The sequence below is a fragment of the Entelurus aequoreus genome, linkage group LG23, assembly GCF_033978785.1.
Source record: "Entelurus aequoreus isolate RoL-2023_Sb linkage group LG23, RoL_Eaeq_v1.1, whole genome shotgun sequence".
Taxonomy (NCBI): domain Eukaryota; kingdom Metazoa; phylum Chordata; class Actinopteri; order Syngnathiformes; family Syngnathidae; genus Entelurus; species Entelurus aequoreus.
Window position 1 is genome coordinate 19,628,802 of NC_084753.1, and position 23,703 is coordinate 19,652,504.

At 38.5% G+C, this 23,703-nt stretch overlaps 1 protein-coding gene across 1 annotated transcript in view; it reads left to right on the plus strand.

Annotated features, from left to right (window-relative positions):
- Positions 1-21,571: 21,571 nt before the first annotated feature.
- Positions 21,572-23,703, plus strand: part of map3k5 (mitogen-activated protein kinase kinase kinase 5) — a 182,078-nt gene continuing 179,946 nt past the window's right edge. The window contains exon 1 of the mRNA XM_062033981.1: positions 21,572-22,267. Within this exon, the coding sequence (XP_061889965.1) occupies positions 21,844-22,267 (424 nt within the window). The 5' untranslated portion in view covers positions 21,572-21,843. The remainder of the gene's footprint in view (positions 22,268-23,703) is intronic.

Here is a 23,703-nt window from a genome sequence, read left to right on the forward strand (position 1 = left end):
TTGGCCAAAATTAATAAAATAAATATGTATATAGAGACATACTGTAATAACATGAAGTAAATAATGAAGATTAAAAACTAATTCCAAAAATAAATAAATAATTAAATGAACTAAAAGCAGTCTTATTCTCACAATGTGTCGACTTTTTTCTTATAAAATTGGGAACAATTTCTCATATTCTTTCTGTTTCTGTCATATTGCAATATTTTCTCGTAAAATTATTACTTTTTTATGCAAAATTATTACTTTTTAATGCAAAATGGTGACAGTTGTCATATAAAATTCTAAATTGTATCACAATATTGCCAATTTTTTTGTTGTTTTTGTAAAACAGTGACATTTTTTGAGTAAAGTCAAGTAAAATTCCGAATATTATTATAATATTGCCAACATTTCAAAGTTTTCTTCTAAAATTGTGACTTTTGTCGAGTAAAATTACGACTCTTTTCATAAAATTGCCAAAATGTTAAGCTTTTCTTGTAAAATTGCGACTGTTATCGAGTAAAATTCTAACTTTTATTATAATATTGCACAAATGTTCCCTTTTTTGTTGTAAAATTTTTAATTCCGTTGAGTAAAATTACAACTTTTATTATAATACTGCTGCGATGAGGTGGCGACTTGTCCAGGGTGTACCCCGCCTTCCGCCCGATTGTAGCTGAGATAGGCTCCAGCGCCCCCTGCGACCCCGAAGGGAATAAGCGGTAGAAAATGGATGGATGGATTATAATATGCCAAAATTCTAAGTTTTTCTTGTGACAAAATTACAGAAATCTGCTAAGTTTTTTATATTTGCATAGTATGTAAATATTATCAATGTTGTAAATACAAATCGTTATATATCTAGAAAGGGCGGTCCTACAGATGTAGGCATTTTTTGGAGGTCTCAAGAAAGTAGCAAATACAAGAATGTGTGTGTGTGTGTGTGTGTGTGTGTGTGTGTGTGTGTGTGTGTGTGTGTGTGTGTGTGTGTGTGTGTGTGTGTGTGTGTGTGTGTGTGTGTGTGTGTGTGTGTGTGTGTGTGTGTTTGCAAGACAGTTTGATATTGAACTGTTTAAAAAAAACAATTTAATCAATTGATAGACGCTACATTATTTATGTATTTCATATTAAATATTCTTTGCATTATTAATGAACGTTCGTTAGTACCAGGAAGTTCAAACACGGCAGATATATGCGCGGTCATCTTCCGCTCTGGTCGCACTCACGTAACAATGATATGCATTCTGATTATTGTTTGCAAAAATGAGTGGCATTATGGTCCTTGAATCCTCATCTCACTGGATGTTTAGAGGTGTTTAAAATGAAGCGATCAGAAGAGATTTGACAGTTTTCTGGAAGTTTATTTTTTAATTTTATTGCATGTGGTATACACTGCATCCAAACTTAAAGTGCAATACAATAATTCACCTTCCAGGGGCGCTGGACTTATTGTCAGCCTCAAAGGCGCGTAAGAACAAAAGTACTCAAGTGGAATGGAGAATACACAGAAGGCAAGATTTGACAAGGAATGCCCACATTTAGGTGTTTTGCCACCCAAAGCACCCATTTTGGATGAAGGTGCGCAAGGACAGACTTACTGTACATCGAGTGCAATCGGTCTCTAAAAACAGCAGAGCAAATTTCAATGTGTGGGTCTCTATGAAAATGTGTTGCTGAAATACAATGAAAATGTTATTGCGCTTCTATCTTAAAGTGTTTTTTATGTAGCAGGTGCTATTTGAAACCCGCTGAAAACCACCAAAGTGTGTTCGTATCGTGTCATTGAGATGTTGATTGTGCCAATCTTGTCTCTTGTTGAGCCTTGGAAAGTGTTTTATGCATATTATGTATCAGCTGTTTGCGTGTAATGTACGTTTTAGTTGTCTATTTATTGTCATATTTGGAAGTGTTCTTGTAAAATCGCTAATGCTAATCCCAAGCGCAGGTATGGGATTTTCAATGTAAATTAGCATTGAGCTAACGCATTTTTTCAAAGGCATTTTGTTTATGTCAAAAGCCACAGAGAAAATAGTTTGTATCTTATGTAAGTTATAATTGACATGATTTATTTCTTCTTCATGATTGCTTCAAATTAAAAGCTCTTAAACGGAACTCAGCTGTAGAGATGGGCTTTATGGCTCTTTGAAGGTGAGCCGGATCTTGAGGAGCCGTTCAGACGACTGGCTTGATTTTATAGTTCTTTTTCTTGACTATTTTATTTATTTTTTTTATCAAAGAAACAATCAGTGGTAACAGTTATAAGAGGTGGTTTAGAATAATTACAATTTGCATCAGTGTAACTCTAGTGATGGACATATTTTCAGATATTGACTATATTTTTATTTTGGTTGTGTTTTCATTGTCCTGTAAATATTCCATAAAGTGGTGCGATGTCCCCATGCTTTGACACTGACATCATTATTATTATTATTATTTTTAAACTTTGTAGCACAAAAGCATTTTAACTATACAGAAAAAAAACACAAATAATAAGTAAGAATAATATGTATGCGTATGACAAAGATATATAAAACTAGTATACAAATTAGGGCATAGTAAAAAATGCTAATAGAAAATTGTACTGGTGTGTGTACGCTTAAACTACTCTCCATATCCACATCAGAACAATGAACCAGAAAAGTGAGTCGGATTGCTGCAACATTATCTTTGACCCTGATTCATTTTCTGGTCCAGTCGACATTCTATTGCTACGCTTATGTAGCGTGGGAAATTAATTTGAAAAACCCCTACCAACGCCCCCTTATGCCATAACAAGAAGATAGAGAAAAGAAGTGTGCAAATTTTCAGGACTTATGCAGATTCCAAATACACACCAGCAGGTACCAGGAGGTAAAAAGTGTTGGTTTTGCATTATATTGCAAAACAAGATTATATGTCAGCTAATAGATGCCTTTTATACACACATTTATAATACAGTACGTCTGACTACGGTAGTCGTAATGCTCTGATAATCCATTAAGCGGTGTGGCTTCATAGCTTACCAAAGTTGTACTAAAACATTTTGACAGATTTTTGAGCACCATGTGTAATGTTCTATATTCTCAATGGAACATTTAAGGTTTTGGTGTTGTTTACCGGCGTCATATTGAAGTCTACACGTATCTCTTATGTGTGACTGCCATCTACCAGGTCACACTTATCATTACACCATGTACCAAAAAAAATTGCTTTGAGGTCGGTAAGCACAAGCAGAATTATGTTGTGCATTAGGCGCACCGGTTATAAGGCGTACTGTCGATTTTTGAGAAAATGAAAGGATTTTAATTGCGCCTTTCTAGTCCGAAAGATATGGTCATTTGTACTAACAAATGTCTCGCAACTGCAAATCAGTTCTCAACGTTCACTCAAAGGAGTCGTTTAAAAGACCTGAATAATTCGTGAACGTCACGTATCTATTTAAATGGTATCCTTTTTTTTGGAACCTGTTATTTGTCTGCTGAGCTAGCAAGTAGCGACCAAATGTTATAGAAAACATTGTTAAAAACGTTTTGCTAAAACGATTATGGCTTTGTGGATAAAAAACAACAACATATAGTTCCTGAAATGTTTATAAAACTTTTTTGTGCCGGTATTCTGACAATACGAATGCATGCGCCCCCTGCATCTGCGCATGAGTATGAATCGGAGGAATCTAAATGTAATTGTACATTGACGTAATATTTCACGTGACGACTATGGTTACACTAAATGTTATTGCTGTAATTTGTCATTTAATTGTTGTCATTTTTTACACTACAAACTATTCAACAATCTTATGTACAGTGTTGGGTTAGCTACTGAAAACCAGTAACTAGTTACAGTTACTAGTTACCTTATTTCAAAAGTAACTCAGTTACTAACTCAGTTACTTACACCAAAAAGTAATGCGTTACTGTGAAAAGTAACTATTGAGTTACTTCTTTTTTTTCTTTTCTTTTTTTTTAAGGATAATAATAATAATAATAATGGATTAGATTTTATATCGCACTTTTCTATTATTAGATACTCAAAGCGCTCACAGAGAAGTGAGAACCCATCATTCATTCACTACGCTGCTGCCCACTGCTCCCCTCACCTCCCAGGGGGTGATCAAGGGGATGGGTCAAATGCAGAGGACACATTTCACCACACCTAGTGTGTGTGTGACAATTATTGGTACTTTAACTTTAACACCTGGTGGTGGTAAGCTACATTTGTAGCCACAGCTGCCCTGGGGTAGGCTGACTGAAGCGAGGCTGCCAGTTTGCGCCTACTATATATATATATATATATATATATATATATATATATATATATATATATATATATATATATATATATATATATATATATATATATATATATATATACTGTATATATATATATATATATATATATATATATATATATATATATATATATATATATATATATATACTGTATATATATATATATATATATATACTGTATATATGTATATATATATATATATACTGTGTGTGTATATATATATATATATATATATATATATATATATATATATATATATATATATATATATATATATATATATATATATATATATATATATATATATATATACAGTATATATATATATATATATATATATATATATATATATATATACTGTATATATATATATATATATATATATATATATATATACTGTATATATGTATATATATATATATATATATATACTGTGTGTGTATATATATATATATATATATATATATATATATATATATATATATATATATATATATATATATATATATATATATATATATATATATATATATATATATACATATATATATATATATATATATATATATATATATATATATATATATATATATATATATATATATATATATATATATATATATATATATATTATATAATATATACTGTACGTATATATATATACACACACTCAAAGTACAGGCCAAAAGTTTGGACACACCTTCTCATTCAAAACACAACTGATGGTCCCAACCAAATTGATAAAGCAAGAAATTCCACCAATCGACCCTAATAAGGCACACCTGTGAAGTGAAAACCATTTCAGGTGACTACCTCTTGAAGCTCATTGAGAGAATGCCAAGAGTGTGCAAAGCAGTAATCAGAGCAAAGGGTGGCTATTTTGAAGAAACTGGAATATAAAACATGTTTTCAGTTATTTCACCTTTTTTTGTTAGTATATAACTCCACATGTGTTCATTCATAGTTTTGATGCCTTCAGTGACAAACTACAATGTAAATAGTCATGAAAATAAAGAAAACGCATTGAATGAGAAGGTGGGTCCAAACTTTTGGCCTGTACTGTATATGTGTACACGGTCTGTGATTACAAAAACGGGCGGCCCATTTTGCTTCAAAACAGAACTTTGGATAAAACTAAGGTAACTTGTTGGTATCGCAGCGACAAATGCTTTTATCATCTTTGATTGATTGATCGAGACTTTTATTAGTAGATTGCACAGTACAGTACATATTCCGTACAATTGACCACTAAATGGTAACACCCGAATAAGTTTTTCAACGTGTTTAAGTCGGGGTCCACGTTAATCAATTCATGGTATAAATATATACTATCAGCATAATACAGTCATCACACAAGTTAATCATCAGAGTATATACATTGAATTATTTACAATCCGGGGGGTGCGATGTGGAGGGGATTGGGGCAGGGGGGGGGGGGGGGGGTAGGTTTGGTTGATATCAGCACTTCAGTCATCAACAATAATATCATCTTAGAAATGGACATTGAAACAGTGTAGGTCTGACTTGGTAGGATATGTACAGCGAGCAGTGAACATAGAGAGATCAGAAAGCATAAGAACAAGTATATACATTTGATTATTTACATTTGATTAATTACAATCCGAGGAGGTGGGATGTGGAGGGGGGAGGGTGTTAGTCTAGGGTTGTAGTTGCCTGGAGGTGTTCTTTTAGTGCGGTTTTGAAGGAGGGTAGAGATGCACTTTCTTTTACACCTGTTGGGAGTGCATTCCATATTGATGTGGCATAGAAAGAGAATGAGTCAAGACCTTTGTTTGATCGGAATCTGGGTTTAACGTGGTTAGTGGAGCTCCCCCTGGTGTTGTGGTTATGGCGGTCATTTACGTTATGGAAGTAGTTTGACATGTACTTCGGTATCAGGGAGGTGTAGCGGATTTTATAGACTAGGCTCAGTGCAAGTTGTTTTACTCTGTCCTCCACCCTGAGCCAGCCCACTTTGAAGAAGTTAAATGTGTTGTACTTGTATAGCGCTTTTCTACCTTTTTAAGGAACTCAAAGCGCTTTGACACTATTTCCACATTCAGACACACACATTCACACACTGATGGCGGGAGCTACCATGCACGGCGCTAACCAGGCCCATAAGGAGCAAGGGTGAAGTGTCTTGCTCAAGGACACAACGGACGTGACTAGGATGGTAAAAGGTGGGGATTGAACCAGTAACCCTCAGATTGCTGGCACGGCCACTCTCCCAACTTCGCCACGCCGTCCCCAGAAGTGGGTAGGAGTGAGGTGTGATCTGGGGTGGAGGTCTAGAAGTGCGCACATCAAGTTTAAAGTACCACCTCGAAGCAAAACACGTACTCGAGGATAGCGCCGACAGTGTTGTCAATCCTCTTGGTGACTTTTTTTGTAAACAGCTACCAGCGACAAATGTGTGACTTTTCCCGGGGATATTGGAGACTTTTGTGTGTCTTTTTTGTGTGACGGCTGTTGCCGGTCAGCTGGTGCTGCTCGCGCCGACAGCTACGTGCTAGCATGAATGCTAGCTACATCGACAAGAAGCAGAGGAGAGCGCTATGCTGGCAAAGTTTACTGAGTCAATGTTGTCAACAAAAGTAGCACAGTTAAGTTAAACATATGCCTTTGCTAAACGGACAGTCACCGCATGGAGGATATCTAATATCTGGGAAGACTAGGCACGTAACGGTAAACGGTAATATTCCCGACGTTTAGTAATAGCGCTTAAATTTTTAGTTAATGAATAACTGTAATTTATTAAAGCATTTTAGGCAACACTGCTTACTTCCTGGAAACTGAGTCACAGCAGCTCTAGCGCATGCACACTAGTGTCGTTTGGCTTGAAAATCATGGTGGAACACAACTACACGGACTTTGCTCCGGACATTTCCCCTCCGAGTAAACAGAGCCTTGGTTCAACTTAATTTTCCGTAGAGTCTCGGCGTTCTTTTAAGAGCGCTTTGCTGTTTTTATATGGCGACAAAAGGTGTGGACAATAATAGAGACGGACTCATTTGTCTCACACTAAAAGGATACAGTGAAGGAGAAAACTAGTTGATGTTGCTTTCATTTTCTCAATACACCGTCGGTCAGCTGCTGTGACTAAGAGTTAATGAGGTGAGGAAACATGCAGCAGGCGATGTGTCGTGAACGTTGCCACAACTTGTTTATAAAGTCTTTAGTTTGTTTACTGGGATGCTCACTCGTCCTTTATTGAACTGCAAACTGTATCAGTGTTCCAATAACATCAATACTAGCTCAAATGTTTTGTCATGTCATCAAATTGAACGCAGGCTGGGAAGATTGTGTATTTGAGGTATCACTCCTGTTTATTTTTGTTGGCCAAACTGTTGAATTGAACCACTAGAAGGTGTTGTTGAAGATCAAAGCTTGTTTTTTTTTTACTTTATTTTCATTAGCCAAACTGTTTTGTGTTTTATATCGATATCAAAAAGTAAACAACACGTTTTATTACATCACTTGTGGGGTTTTTCATGTCACAAAGGTGTTACTTTAAAAAGCATTAATGTTACACAGCATTTTGTTAATGTTTTATTGTGTATAGTTAATTCTTATACTGTATCGCCCCGGGCGCACCCCAGTGCACATTAATCTGGGCGCTGTGCTGGGCGCACCCCCAAGCGCGACCCTGCGCGCGCCACTCCGGCTGCAGCAGGCAGCTGCTTTCCATCAGCACTCAACACACCTGTCGCTGATGAGCTTCCTGACTTCTTAAGCCAGTGCAAAGCTGCGTTCCGGGCCAGAACATAGCAACCTGTTCCCGTACAGAAAACGACTCGTATCCAGCTCGATCCTCTCTCTCACTGTGTTTTCTCCTCCTCCGTGTTAATTGTGCGTTGTCCTGTGTCGTGTCATTCCAGCAGCATTCCTCCGTCCCCTGATTGCAAGCTGTGTGTCTCGTCTCCCCGTGTTCCTCTCTGGTTCCCTGGCTGGCCCTTTTGGATCTCGACCTCCCGCCTGGACACGGACCTTTTGACGCCTCTCTCCTGCCCTTGACCTCACGCCTGCTCACGGACCTCCGAGCCTGCCTTGCCCCTCTTGGACTTCCGCCTCTCGCACAACACTCCTGGTAACACGCCTCAGTTCATTTCCACACATAGTCGCACACCACACATAGTTTGGATTAATTACACGCCTCATTTCCCGTGTTTAGATAATAAATATGGAGTTAAACGACGTCCCTGCTTCTTTCCCTGTACACGTAACATATATGACATATTTCTGCTCAAACTCTTAATGGATCCGTCCCGATACAGCATCTACATGTACATACAGTATAAATATACATAACTTTAAAAAATACCTCTATCTATCAAAATGTAACAATATAAATAAAGGTATAATGAAATGACGAAAAGATGACACTTTGATACTATTAATCAATCAATCAATCAATCAATCCATCAAAGTTCACTCATATAGCCTTGAATCAAAAATGTCTCAAAGGGCTGCACAAGCCACAAGGACATCCTCGGCTCAGATCCCACATCAGGGCAAGAAGAAACTAAATCCAATGGGGACAACGAAAAACCCTGGAAGGGACCGCAGATGAATGTGAATTTATTTTGCTTCCGGAAAAAAGTTGGACATCTGTAAGTAATCACAACCAGCTAGCTACCAACAAAGAGATCAGCATTGTCATCTGAAAAGAGTTAACAAACTTGTTTGTTTCAACAACTGTTTAAACTAAAGAAGAGTAAATGGTGCTCTATGTTAAGTTGTTTATGAAAGTGTTTTTGATTAGTAACTGCAGCTTGTTTAAAAGATTATTGCAAACCGCAAAGACTTTTGAAATGTGCACTTAATTTTTACTATACGTATTTTCACTTATTTTGAGCAAATCAATAACTTGCACTTCAGTAAAACATTCAAAAAGTGTTACTGTATGACATTCTGACTACCAGATTGCATTTGTAACCAAATATTGGGGTTTTCTTCAGCAAATTGTATTCATGCAGACAAATAATAACCTGTGATTAATCATGATTAATCACAGGTGTGAGTAAGTGTGATTGATATGATTTCAAAAATGTATCACTTGACATCCCTATACATATATATGAATATACATATATGCATATGTGTACATACATATATTTACATAAAACACATATATAAGCACATGTGTGTGTGTGTGTGTGTGTGTGTGTGTGTGTGTGTGTGTGTGTGTGTGTGTGTGTGTGTGTGTGTGTGTGTGTGTGTGTGTGTATGTGTGTGTGTGTGTGTGTGTGTGTGTGTGTGTGTGTGTGTGTGTGTGTGTGTGTGTGTGTGTGTGTGTGTGTGTGTGTGTGTGTGTGTGTGTGTGTGTGTGTGTGTGTGTGTGTGTGTGTGTGCGTGCGTGCGTGCGTGCGTGCGTGTGTGTGTGTGTGCGTGTATATATATATTTTATTTATATTATTTGGACACTAGGGGAACATATAAGGGTTAGGGTTACTAATAAGCAATAATTCTGTGGTTTTTGAGGGAAGACTCTTAGTTAATGGCTTACTTACAGGTTGTATAATAAGGCTGAATAAGGCATTAATAAGTACTTAATAATTACTAATTAAGAGCCAATATGTTACTAATATGCATGTTAGTAAGCAACTAATTAATGGTAAATATATTGCCCATGCTAAAGTGTTACCATATATTTATATATGTTTATATTATACTGTTTATATGATCAAATGTGAAAATACAATGCGTAAAATACTCCCTCAATATGCTTTGGGTTCTTACACATGCACAGATGCAGAGAGTGCATACATTTCAAAGGGGGGCACGTCTTGCCAAAACACCGGCACATTGTGCATCAAATTAAAATTGCAGCATTTTCATTAAATGTAAGCTATTTTAGTTCAAACATTGCTGAACATTGGGTCGCAGCTTGTCAGTAAGAGATGGATATGGCTGTTGCAGCCAAACCACGTTTTTTTTTTCACCATTGTTGCAGTCGGTTCTTAAAAAACAGCAACGCCCTCCTGTCACACAAAGTGGTGTTTCCAAACTTTTATTGAACCGAAGCGCATATTTTTCTGTGTTTTATATTATATTATATTTATATACATAATTGTTGTAAATATTTCAGATATTTCATGCATGTTTTCAATATTTTATCTTTAACTATTCCCTCATTTAAAAAAGTAAAAGTTATACAAATAAAGCTGGCTTAACTATTTTACATTAGAAAATTCTCACCATCAATTCTGCTATCTAGTAGAATAGCCTTTAATTGTTCCGCATATCCCTATAATTAAATTAATATTGATAAAATAATTATTTTCAAACAAATTAAGTAACGTTGTCAAACGTGCAATATGATTCAAACAACAAACATTACAAGTCAACTGAATCACTTACACGTGTATTGACATTTTATTAAATTTTATTATTTATTATTATTTTTTATTATTTTATTGGTTGTAGATTTTGCGTACCTATTTTTATTGTTAACAATAGTCAAAAAGCATATTATTTCAAGGGAATTACTGTAATAGTCACAAGTTTAGTGTGGTAAACTTTTTTACATACAGCTTCTTTGTACAGGAAATGCATTTATGGTCTTTAGTGACATCTAGTGGTGATAACAGGAAGTTCCTCTGCAAGAAGGTGAAGTGGATGATTTTAGTCAGTTTCTACATCAAATTGTTTTGCTAGCGTTTTTGCAGCACTTCCTGAAAAAAGCAGACTGCATGCTGTCATATACGATCTTTGACTGACATTTTTGCAGCACATCCCTAAAAACAGCAGAACTTTGCTGTGATATAGAGATATTTAACTAGTGTTTTTGCAGCACATCCTTTTGTTGCACATGCATAAAGCTGTTACATAGAGGATCTTTGATTTGCATTTTTGCAATATGTCTTTAAAAAACAATATAGTGCTGCTGTCATATAGACTAGCATTTTGTAATATGCCCTGAAAAAACAGCTGACTGCTTCTGTCATGATTGTAGAGGATCTTTGACTAGCATTTTGTAATATGTCCTTAAAAAACAGCAGAGTTCAGTAATTTACTGTATTGCAATAATAAAACATCTGAGCACTCCTGTCATATCTAAAGATAATTTGACTTAGCATTTTTGCAGTATTTCTTTACAGACAGCCCATGTCGCCATATTTTTGCAGCAGGTCCTGACAAAAATGTTGACTACTTCTGTCATATAGAGCATCTTTGACTAGCATTTTGCAGTATGTCCTTAAAAATAGTAGAGTGCTACTGTCGTATAGAGGATCTTTGACTAGCATTTTGGAATACGTCCTAAAAAAAATAGCAGAGTTCTCCTGTCATCGCTAGAGGATCTTTGAGTAGCATTTTTGCAGTAGGTCTTTATATACAGCCGATGTGTCCTGTTATTTAAAAGATCTTTGACATGTTTTTTGCGGTGCATTGGGTCCTTAGAACAGTTAACCGGTGCTGTCATAAGAGGATCTTTGACTAGCATTTTGTAATATGTCCTTAAAAAACAGCAGAGTTCAGCTGTTATATTGATGATTTTTGACTAGTATTTACTGTATTGCAATAATAAAACATCTGAGCACTCCTGTCATATCTAAAGATTTTTTGACTTACCGTTTTTGCAGTAGGTCTTTACAGACAGCCCATGTCGCCTGTCATTTAAAAGATCTTTGACATGTTTTTGCAGCAGGTCCTTAAAAAAAGTTGATTAATTTTGTCATATAGAGGATGTTTGACTAGCATTTTGCAACATGTCCTTAAAAAATAGCAGAGTGCTACTGTCAATCGAGGATCTTTGACTAGCATTTTGCAATTTGTCCTAAAAAAACAGCAGAGTTCTCCTGTCATCGCTAGAGGATCTTCGAGTAGCGTTTTTGCCGTAGGTCTTTATATACAGCTGACGTTTCCTATTATGTAAAAGATCTTTGACATGTTTTTTGTGTGTTGCTGTCTCAAGAGGATCTTTGACTAGAATTTTGCAATATGTCTTTACAGTCAGATAGAAGATTTGACTAGCGTTTACTGTATTGCAATATGTCCTTAAACACTTCATTCATGTCATATAGAGGATCTTTGAGTAGCACTTTGCAAAATGTCCTCTTTATAAAATCCTCTGATATACACTATAGAATATATTTGACTATCATTTTGCAATATGTCTTTAAAGAAAACATAAAAGTGCTCCTGTCATCCCTATAGGATCTTTGAATAGCATTTTTCAATATGTCCTTAAAAAAACAGCAGTGTGGCTGTTACATAGATGATCTTTGAATAGCATTGTGCAAAATGTCCTGAAAAAAAAAACAGTCAGAGAATATTTGACTAGCGACGCTGCTGTCACATAGAGGATCTTTGACTAGCGTTCTGCAATATTTCCTTTAAAAAACAACAGAGCGCTGCTGTCATATACAGGATCTTTGACTAGCATTTTGCAATATGTCTTCAGTATATAGCGTTTACTGTATTGCAATATGTCCTTAAACGCTTCCGAGTGCTCCATGTAATCTCTGGAGGATCTTTGAGTAGCACAATGCAATATGTCCTTAAAAAACAGCAAAGCGCCGCTAGGGGATCTTTGACCAGCATTTTGTAATATGTTCTTAAAGGCCTACTGAAACCCACTACTACCGACCACGCGGTCTGATAGTTTATATATCAATGATGAAATCTTAACATTGCAACACATGCCAATACGGCCGGGTTAACTTATAAAGTGCAATTTTAAATTTCCCGCTAAACTTCCGGTTGAAAATGTCTATGTATGATGACGTATGCGCGTGACGTCAATCATTGAAACGGAAGTATTCGGACACCATTAAATCCAATACAAAAAAGCTCTGTTTTCATCTCAAAATTCCACAGTATTCTGGACATCTGTGTTGGTGAATCTTTTGCAATTTGTTTAATGAACAATGAAGACTGCAAAGAAGAAAGTTGTAGGTGGGATAGGTGTATTAGCGGCTGGCTGTAGCAACACAACCAGGAGGACTTTGATTTGGATAGCAGACGTGCTAGCAGATGCGCTAGCCGGTGCAAGCCGGCGCTAGCCGGCGCTAGCCGCCGACCGCATCGATGATCGGGTGAAGTCCTTCGTCCTTCCGTCGATCGCTGGAACGCAGGTGAGCACGGGTGTTGATGAGCAGATGAGGGCTGGCTGGCGTAGGTGGATAGCTAATGTTTTTAGCATAGCTCTGTGAGGTCCCGTTGCTAAGTTAGCTTCAATGGCGTCGTTAGCAACAGCATTGTTAACCTTCGCCAGGCTGGAAAGCATTAACCGTGTAGTTACATGTCCATGGTTTAATAGTATTGTTGATTTTCTGTCTATCCTTCCAGTCAGGGGCTTATTTCTTTTGTTTCTATATGCAGTTAAGCACGATGCTATCACGTTAGCTACGTAGCTAAAGTGCTTCGCCGATGTATTGTCGTGGAGATAAAAGTCACTGTGAATGTCCATTTCGCGTTCTCGACTCTCATTTTCAAGAGGATATAATGTCCGAGGTGGTTTAAAATACAAATCCGTGATCCACAATAGAAAAAGGAGAGAGTGTGGAATCCAATGAGCCAGCTTGTACCTAAGTTACGGTCAGAGCGAAAAAAGATGCGTCCTGCACTGCACTCTAGTCCTTCACTCTCACGTACCTCATCCACGAATCTTTCATCCTGGCTCAAATTAATGGGGTAATCGTCGCTTTCTCTGTCCGAATCGCTCTCGCTGCTGGTGTAAACAATGGGGAAATGTGAGGAGCCTTTCAACCTGTGACGTCACGCTACTTCCGGTACAGGCAAGGCTTTTTTTTATCAGCGACCAAAAGTTGCAAACTTTATCGTCGATGTTCTCTACTTAATCCTTTCAGCAAAAATATGGCAATTTTTTTTATTTAAACGGGGATAGCAGATCAATTCTATGTGTCATACTTGATCATTTCGCGATATTGCCCCCCGCACGGTGCGCCCCCTCCCTTCCCGTATCATGACACTTTTTGGACGTTACCACATCAAAAAATCAACACAAGATGTCAAAACGGCCAAAACTGTCAGGTGCCCAGGGAAGAAAAAATAGAAAAGAAGAGGAGGAGAAACGAGAAAAAGACAGAAGTAGCAGGTAGGTAACGTTAGCCTACATGAAATTATTTGTCTGTTACAGAATGTGATAGTAACCTGCTTTTTAGCATTTAGCTAATGTTACATGATTCGGCAATTGCTAATCAATAAATAGCTAGTTCTGTTTTAACATCGGGTTAATATCAATCAATCATCAATCAATGTTTATCTATATAGCCCTAAATCACAAGTGTCTCAAAGGGCTGCACAAGCCACAACGACATACTCGGTACAGAGCCCACATACGGGCAAGGAAAAACTCACCCCAGTGGGACGTCGGTGTGAATGACTATGAGAAACCTTGGAGAGGACCGCATATGTGGGTAACCCCCCCCCCAGGGGAGACCGAAAGCAATGGATGTCGAGTGGGTCTGACATAATATTGTGAAAGTCCAGTCCACAGTGGATCCAACACATCAGCGAGAGTCCAGTCCATAGTGGGGCCAGCAGGAAACCGTCCCGAGCGGAGACGGGTCAGCAGCGCAGAGATGTCCCCAACCGATGCACAGGCTAGCGGTCCACCCGGGATCCCAACTCTGGACAGTCAGCACTTCATCCATGGCCACCGGACCTGTGCAACTCCCCTTCCCGAGGGAGAGGGGAGCAGAGGAGAGAAGAAAATAAACGGCAGATCAACTGGTCTAAAAATATTGTGGAGGGGGCTAAATTGTTATGGAAAATAATAATGTAACGTTAGGTAATTACAGTACTCCCACCTTACATTCCTCAGGGACATTTGTATTAGATCTTTTAAGCAGGTGGTTTTTTTTTTACATTGTTATTGCCTTCTGGTTAGCTAATGTTTGCCCTGCAGGTAATAGTCACCTTTCCACTCCTTTATATATTAGGTATAGTTGTAAGCCTAGTTGTTAAAGTGCACATCATTAATGTTAATTAAGCAATATCACATGAGAGGGAATGCTGTTTTTTAATTTGAGCACTGCTGTGATTCGGTTAAAGATAATCATAACATAACATTCTCATATAATATATTATACTGTTACTTTGCATTCTGCTATCCAGCATTTCACTGTAATGATGACAATAAATTGAATCTAATCTAATTTGCATATCAGTTAACATCATACATACATCTCTTTGGTTTTTCATCTATATTATATCATTTCATTTTATTCCTGGAATCATATGCTTTTATTATTAGACTGTAATACTCAATGGTGTCACATACTCCTCTCTTCAGATGCACTGTTGAAGTTTCTAAATCCCACCCCTGGGCCATCTACCACATCTACCGCTGCTGCCTCCACTTCAGCAGCACAACCCAGCCATGATGCAGCAGCATCAAGCGGTCTTCCTGTTGCCTCCACCTCAGCAGCACAACCCACCAGTGATGCAGCATTAGCAGCACAACCCAGCAGTGATGCAGCAGCATCAAGCGGTCCTCCTGCTGCACCAATAGACCCTGCTGACTGGCCTTCTGCTTTAACTGAAAAGGTACGAACAGAGTTAGTTCACAGAGGTCCATTTGTAATTGATAGTGACTTCACATTCCCGAAACAGAAAGACGGACGAAGGTGTCAGCATGATTATTTTAACAGACTCTTAATCAATGGGGAAAAGGTGAGAAGAACCTGGCTTATGTACTCGAAAAAAGAGGATAGCTTGCACTGCTTCTGCTGCAAAATGTTTTCCAAGAGAGATTACAAACTGAGTAGGGAAGGTCTGAAGGACTGGAAAAATGCAAGCCACTTGCTCAAGGTCCATGTGAGCATAATGCTCACATGGCAACATGGAAGGACTTGGAGGTCCGTTTTGCGAAAGGACTCACAATAGATAAACAAGAGAAGGCACTTGCTGAGGCTGAGAGAAAAAGGTGGCGTGAAGTTCTACATCGTTTGGTGGCAATAATTCAGTCCTAAGCTGAAAGAAACATGGCTTTCAGGGGGTCCACAGACACATTAAATAAACCAGACAATGGCAATTTTCTGAAAGAAGTGGAGCTTATGGTCAAATTTGATCCAGTGATGAAGCAGTATGTCAGTAGAGTAGAAAGTGGAGCTGGCAGTCACATACATTATCTGGGAAAAACAATCCAAAATGAACTGATTGACTCTATCAGTTCAAGAATAATAAAACGCATTGTGGAAGAGATCAAAACATCAAAGTATTTCTCCATCATTTTAGATTGCACACCTGATCTGAGTCAGAAGAAACAGCTCTCTGTCATAGTCAGGATAGTGTCACAAGAAGACATACCACAAGTTAAAGAGCATTTCCTGGGCTTTCTTGTTGCAGAGGAATCAACAGGAGATCATTTGTCAACTCTCATCCTAAAACGGTTAGAGGAGCTTAACATTCCTTTTGAAGACTGCAGAGAACAGTCTTATGACAATGGGGCCAACATGAAGGGAAAAAATAAAGGTGTTCAGGCAAGGTTGCTTCAAGAGCTTTTTTTGTCCCATGTGGTGCCCACACTTTAAATCTGGTAGTAGCTAATGCTGTAAAAAGCTCACCAGATGCCCTTGGCTACTTTGGGCATTTAGCAAAGTTATTGAAGCTCTTCATAGGTGGGGTGTCCTCCTGAAACATGTTAAAACCACTTTGAAATCATGGGCTGAGACCAGATGGGAAAGCAGGATAAAAAGCATTGAGGCAGTCAGATATCAGGCTCGGCAAGTCAGAGAGGCTCTTCTGGAGGTGAGGGAAACAACTACAGACCCTATGGTGAGAGTTCAAGCCCAGTCTTTGGCTGAGGAGATTGGATCCTATCGTTTTTGCATTTGTACAGCCATCTGGTATGACATTCTCAGCAAGATCCAGTATGTGAGTAAACTCATGCAGTCGCCCTCCATGCAGCTCGATGTGGCTGTCGACTTGCTGAAGAAAACCAAAGATTCCCTCACCAGCTACAGAAACACTGGATTTTCTGATGCACAGACAACGGCAAAGGAGATGTGTGAAGAAATGAATGTGGAGGCTGAACTCAAACAAAAGCGATTGAGAACCACCAAAAGGCACTTCGGTTATGAGTCTCCAGATGAGCCCATACAAGATGCACTTAAAAAAATGGAAACCTCATTTTTTAATGTGGTAGTGCATACAGCCATCTCTTCACTTGATGAGAGATTTCAGAGCCTTGGAGAAGTGAATGACAAGTTTGGAGTACTCCTCAATTTCCACAACTTACAAAAAGAAGAGCTGCTACAGCAGTGCCAAACCCTGAGTACTACTCTGACCCATGACAGCCAGCTGGACATTAATGGCACAGAACTGGCAATGGAAATGCAGAATTTCCCACCATTGCCATCAAAGAACATGACAAACATGGAACTCTTGACCTTCCTGCATGAGAAGAAGCTGGCAGAAATTTACCCCAACATGTGGGTTGCTCTGAGAATATCTGCCACTCTTCCTGCTGCTGCTGAAAGAAGCTTCTCTAAGCTCAAACTCATTAAAACCTACCTGAGATCTACTATGATGCAAGAACGTCTCAGTGGACTTTCCATCATAAGCATAAATCATGTGGTCTCAAATCAGTTGTCATATGATGATGTTGTAGATTACTTTGCTGCAAGAAATACTAGGAGAGTAAGGCTGTAGCAGGTGATGTGAGGTTGATGAGGGGGTGGTGTACAGTAATTTGTAAGTCATTCTAGTTAATGCAATATTAAAAAGCACAAATAGAGAACCCTGTAGGATCCCCTTTTTTTGTAATATAGTTGTTAAAGTCATACTGGTTTGATATCTTGTTTTGTGCAGTGCCTTATTTATATTGTATTTTTAATTTATTTTATGCAACTTGTTGACACGTTTTATTTTGTGTTTATGTATGTAAAAAATATTGTATTTCATATATTCATTTTTTATTTTTTGTATTCATTTATTTATTCATATTTTTTTTTTTATCTTGTTAACTATTCTGATTGTTAATTTATAAATAAATGATAAATGGGTTATACTTGTATAGCGCTTTTCTACCTTCAAGGTACTCAAAGCGCTTTGACAGTATTTCCACATTTACCCATTCACACACACATTCCCACACTGATGGCGGGAGCTGCCATACAAGGCGCTAACCAGCAGCCATCAGAGGCAAAGGGTGAAGTGTCTTGCCCAAGGACACAGCGGACATGACTAGGAAGGTAGAAATTTGCTTTCTTTAAGTAAAAAAAAAGGTCAAAGACAAAGCTATTCGGTTTCTTGTGAGTATATACACTTCACTGCCGATGTGGGGGGGCTCCAACTAAAATCTTGCCTAGGGCGCCAGATTGGTTAGGGCCGGGCCTGTGTATGTATGTATGTATGTATGCACCTTTGATTGATTGATTGAGACTTTTATTAGTAGGTTGCACAGTGAAGTACATATTCCGTACAATTGACCACTAAATGGTAACACCCGAATAAGTTTTTCAACTTGTTTAAGTCGGGGTCCACTTAAAGGCCTACTGAAACCCACTACTACCGACCACGCAGTCTGATAGTTTATATATCAATGATGAAATCTTAACATTATAACACATGCCAATACGGCCGGGTTAACTTATAAAGTGACATTTTAAATTTGCCGCTAAACTTCCGGTTCGAAACGCCTCTGAGGATGACGTATGCGTGTGACGTAGCCCGGCGAACACGGGTATGCCTTCCACATTGAAGCCGATACGAAAAAGCTCTGTTTTCATTTCATAATTCCACAGTATTCTGGACATCTGTGTTCGTGAATCTGTTTCAATCATGTTCATTGCATTATGGAGAAGGAAGCCAAGCAAGCAAAGAAGAAAGTTGTCGGTGCGAAATGGACGTATTTTTCGAACGTAGTCAGCCACAACAGTACACAGCCGGCGCTTCTTTGTTTACATTCCCGAAAGATGCAGTCAAGATGGAAGAACTCGGATAACAGAGACTCTAACCAGGAGGACTTTTGATTTGGATACACAGACGCCTGTAGGGAACTGGGACAACACAGACTCTTACCAGGATTACTTTGATTTGGATGACAAAGACGCAGACGTGCTACTGTGAGTATGCAGCTTTGGCTTTTTTTTGCGTATGTACGTAACTTTTTTAAAATATATAAGCTTTATGAACCTTGGGTTAGGTGAACGGTCTTTTGGGCTGAGTGATTGTGTGTGTTGATCATGTGTTTGAATTGTATTGGCGTGTTCTATGGAGCTAGGAGCTAGCAGAGGAGCTAGGAGCTAGCATAACACGTACCGTACCGTACGTGCGCGTCACGTACGTAACTTTTTAAAAATATATAAGCTTTATGAACCTTGGGTTAGGTGAACGGTCTTTTGGGCTGAGTGATTGTGTGTGTTGATCAGGTGTTTGAATTGTATTGGCGTGTTCTATGGAGCTAGGAGCTAGCAGAGGAGCTAGGAGCTAGCATAACAAACACGCAGGTGTTATTATGCAGGATTAATTTGTGGCATATTAAATATAAGCCTGGTTGTGTTGTGGCTAATAGAGTATATATATGTCTTGTGTTTATTTACTGTTGTAGTCATTCCCAGCTGAATATCAGGTACCGTGAGTATGCAGCCTTGGCTGCTAAACATTCGATAACTTGACCGTATGTGCGCGTCACGTACGTAACTTTTTAAAAATATATAAGCTTTATGAACCTTGGGTTAGGTAAACGGTCTTTTGGGCTGAGTGATTGTGTGTGTTGATCAGGTGTTTGAATTGTATTGGCGTGTTCTATGGAGCTAGGAGCTAGCAGAGGAGCTAGGAGCTAGCATAACAAACACGCAGGTGTTTTTATGCAGGATTAATTTGTGGCATATTAAATATAAGCCTGGTTGTGTTGTGGCTAATAGAGTATATATATGTCTTGTGTTTATTTACTGTTGTAGTCATTCCCAGCTGAATATCAGGTCACCCCCGGCTCTCACAGCATCTTCCCTATCTGAATAGCTTCAACTCCCCACTAGTCCTTCACTTGCACTTTACTCATCCACAAATCTTTCATCCTCGCTCAAATTAATGGGGAAATTGTCGCTTTCTCGGTCCGAATCTCTCTCACTTCATGCGGCCATCATTGTAAACAATAGGGAACTTTGCGTATATGTTCAACTGACTACGTCACGCTACTTCCGGTAGGTGCAAGCCTTTTTTTTATCAGATACCAAAAGTTGCAATCTTTATCGTCGTTGTTCTATACTAAATCCTTTCAGCAAAAATATGGCAATATCGCGAAATGATCAAGTATGACACATAGAATAGATCTGCTATCCCCGTTTAAATAAAAAAAATTCATTTCAGTAGGCCTTTAAATTGATTCATGATACAGATATATACTATCATATATACTATCATCATAATACAGTCATCACACAAGATAATCACATTGAATTATTTACATTATTTACAATCAGGAGTGTGGAGGGGGGGTGGGGTGGGGGGGTGGGGGGGGGTAGTGGACATAGAGAGAGAGAGAGAGAGAGAGAGATCAGAAGGCATAAGAAAAAGAATCTGCATTTGATTGTTTACATTTGATTATTAGCAATCCGGGTAGGGTGTTAGTTTAGGGTTGTAGCTGCCTGGAGGTGAACTTTTATAGCGGTTTTGAAGGAGGATAGAGATGCCCTTTCTTTTATACCTGTTGGGAGCGCATTCCACATTGATGTGGCATAGAAAGAGAATGAGTTAAGACCTTTGTTAGTTGCGTACGTACGCACCCACACACACACACACACACACACACACACACACACACACACACACACACACACACACACACACACACACACACACACACACACACACACACACACACACACACACACACACACACACACACACACACACACACACAGCCCAGCCCCTGGCCAAATTGTTTTAACCCAATGCGGCCCCCGAGTCAAAAAGTTTGGGGACCCCTGATATACACAATAAGAATAACAGTGAAGGGGACTGTAATATCGTACTTCCGCCACTAGATGTCCACCTTGAGACAGGAAAGAAAGAAGCCGTCAGTTTCTCAACTAAACATATTTCTTTGCATATGTTTTCGGAATGTGTTGTCAGTATTTTGTTAGTAATTACGGTAATCCCTGCAATGCACTTTCATTAAGCACAGGTGTGAAATATTGTTCTTTCCTATCACAGTCTTGTTATATTATTTAAAGAAGAGTCATTAAAATAGTTGATGTAATAATATGAGGTCCGTGTGAGTTATGTTGTCATATTTTTTTAAAAAAAAGGAAAGTGGAGTGATGTTATTATTGTGAAGGAGCCCTTTGAGAGGCTCCCACGTGGTCCTCGTGTCCCCGCCCACACACCCTCTGCTTCCCGTAGTTTGGCCCCGCCCACCAGCAGTACAAGTCGGGCTAGATAACAGTGGGAACTGGGCAGGGTGCGACGGCCGTTAGTGTACTTTGTCGTGTCTTTCTGCCACGCATGGCACAGCAGTAAGGGATGCAAGGTTGAGTCGCCGTGACGTGGGTCCGAACACCGCGCAGCATGGCTTGTGTGTGACCCTCGACCTCCTCCTCCTCCGCCGCGCGTACCCACAGTGCGCCATGGAGCTCCCACGGCCACGCTGCCGCGCGCTTTAAAAACACCGACAACATGAGTCAAGAGGACGGGATCTCCTTGCCCGTGCCTTGCATTGTGGCTTGCCCCGCCAGAGGGGGTCATAATGTCGGCATGAACACCACCACCACCGCCGCCACGACCCGTGGAGCCTGCGGTGCTCCGGTCCCAGCAGCGGGGACTTTCTGGCACGATCCCCTCACAGGATCCGGCCAGACTTCCGGAAGCTGTGACCACGACGTGGGCCTGCTGTCCACCGGCAAGTCGTGCAAGAACAGGCCGGTGAGTGTCGCCTACGTGCTCAACAACGAGCCCAACCAGCAGAATAACAACGCCGAGTGCATGGCGCTGCAATGTCTGAAGGACGCCTGCAGCGCCGTGGGCAGCAAACTGGAGACGGTCCACTTCGGGAAACTGGATTTCGGAGAGACCACAGTGCTGGACCGCTTCTACAATGCAGGTATTATTTTTGTGCACTGTCACGACTAATGACTGCAGGCTGCAGGAATGCTCTCCTGTTGATTGTTGGTGTCAAAAGTTTTGGCTGCAAGACAGGTTGCTCTGCAGGCTCAGCAGTCACTTTTGCATGTCACTACACGTCCCTTTCTTGCTGGTATCGTTTACTCAGGGTTGAAAACCTTGAGAATGCTTGGATTTTAATGTGTTTTCAAGGTTTGAAAAATATGGAAGTAGAATTGTCTCACGTCAACTTATATATATCAATATGATATTAATACATATGCATATATTTAGAGATGTCCGATATTATCTGCCGATAACTGCTTTAAAATGTAATATCGGAAATGATCGGTATTGGGTTTTTTATTATCGGTATCGTTTCTTGTTTTTTTTTTGTTTGAATTAAATCAACATAAAAAACACAAGATACACTTACAATTAGTGCACCAACCCAAAAAACCTCCCTCCCCCATTTACACTTATTCACACAAAAGGGTTGTTTCTTTCTGTTATTAATATTTTGGTTCCTACATTATATATCAATATAGATCAATACAGTCTGCAGGGATACAGTCCGTAAGCACACATGATTGTGCGTGCTGCTGGTCCACTAATAGTACTAACCTTTAACAGTTAATTTTACTCATTTTCATGAATTACTAGTTTCTATGTAACTGTTTTTTATATTGTTTTACTTTCTTTTTTATTCAAGAAAATGTTTTTAATTTATTTATTTTATTTTATTTTATTAATTTTTTTAAAAAAAAGGACCTTATCTTCACCATACCTGGTTGTCCAAATTAGGCAGAATAATGTGTTAATTCCACGACTGTATATATCAGTATCGGTTGATATCGGTATCGATTGATATCGGTATCGGTAATTAAAGAGTTGGACAATATCGGAATACCGGATATTGGCAAAAATCCATTATCGGACATCCCCACATATATTACATAAATATACAAATACAAATGTGATATACAAATAAATAAATAGTTTGTATAATTAAACACGTATTTGTAAATATATTTTTGAGATTTGAAAATATATACAAATAAAATGTATAAATACAAAAATGTGACATACAGTCAAAACTAATGTTAAGTATCCAAAAAACAGATTAATAATCTTTTATTACATTTTAGATAGAATCATGTTACAACAGAAAGTAACTAGATATTAACAGGAACTTAGCAAGTAAATTAATAATAATTTTGAGAAAACAATACAAAATTGGAAATGAGACATGTTTCTACCTATGTCAGCTACTAAATTTGTAACCCGTTTTGAAATGTTTATATTATAATTTACATACCAAAAAGTATATCATGATATGCAGTACATTGTTACCAAAGGAGGCTGCAATTAACACTATATTGCCAAAAGTATTTGGCCACCTGCCTTTACTCACATATGAACTTGAAGTGCCATGCC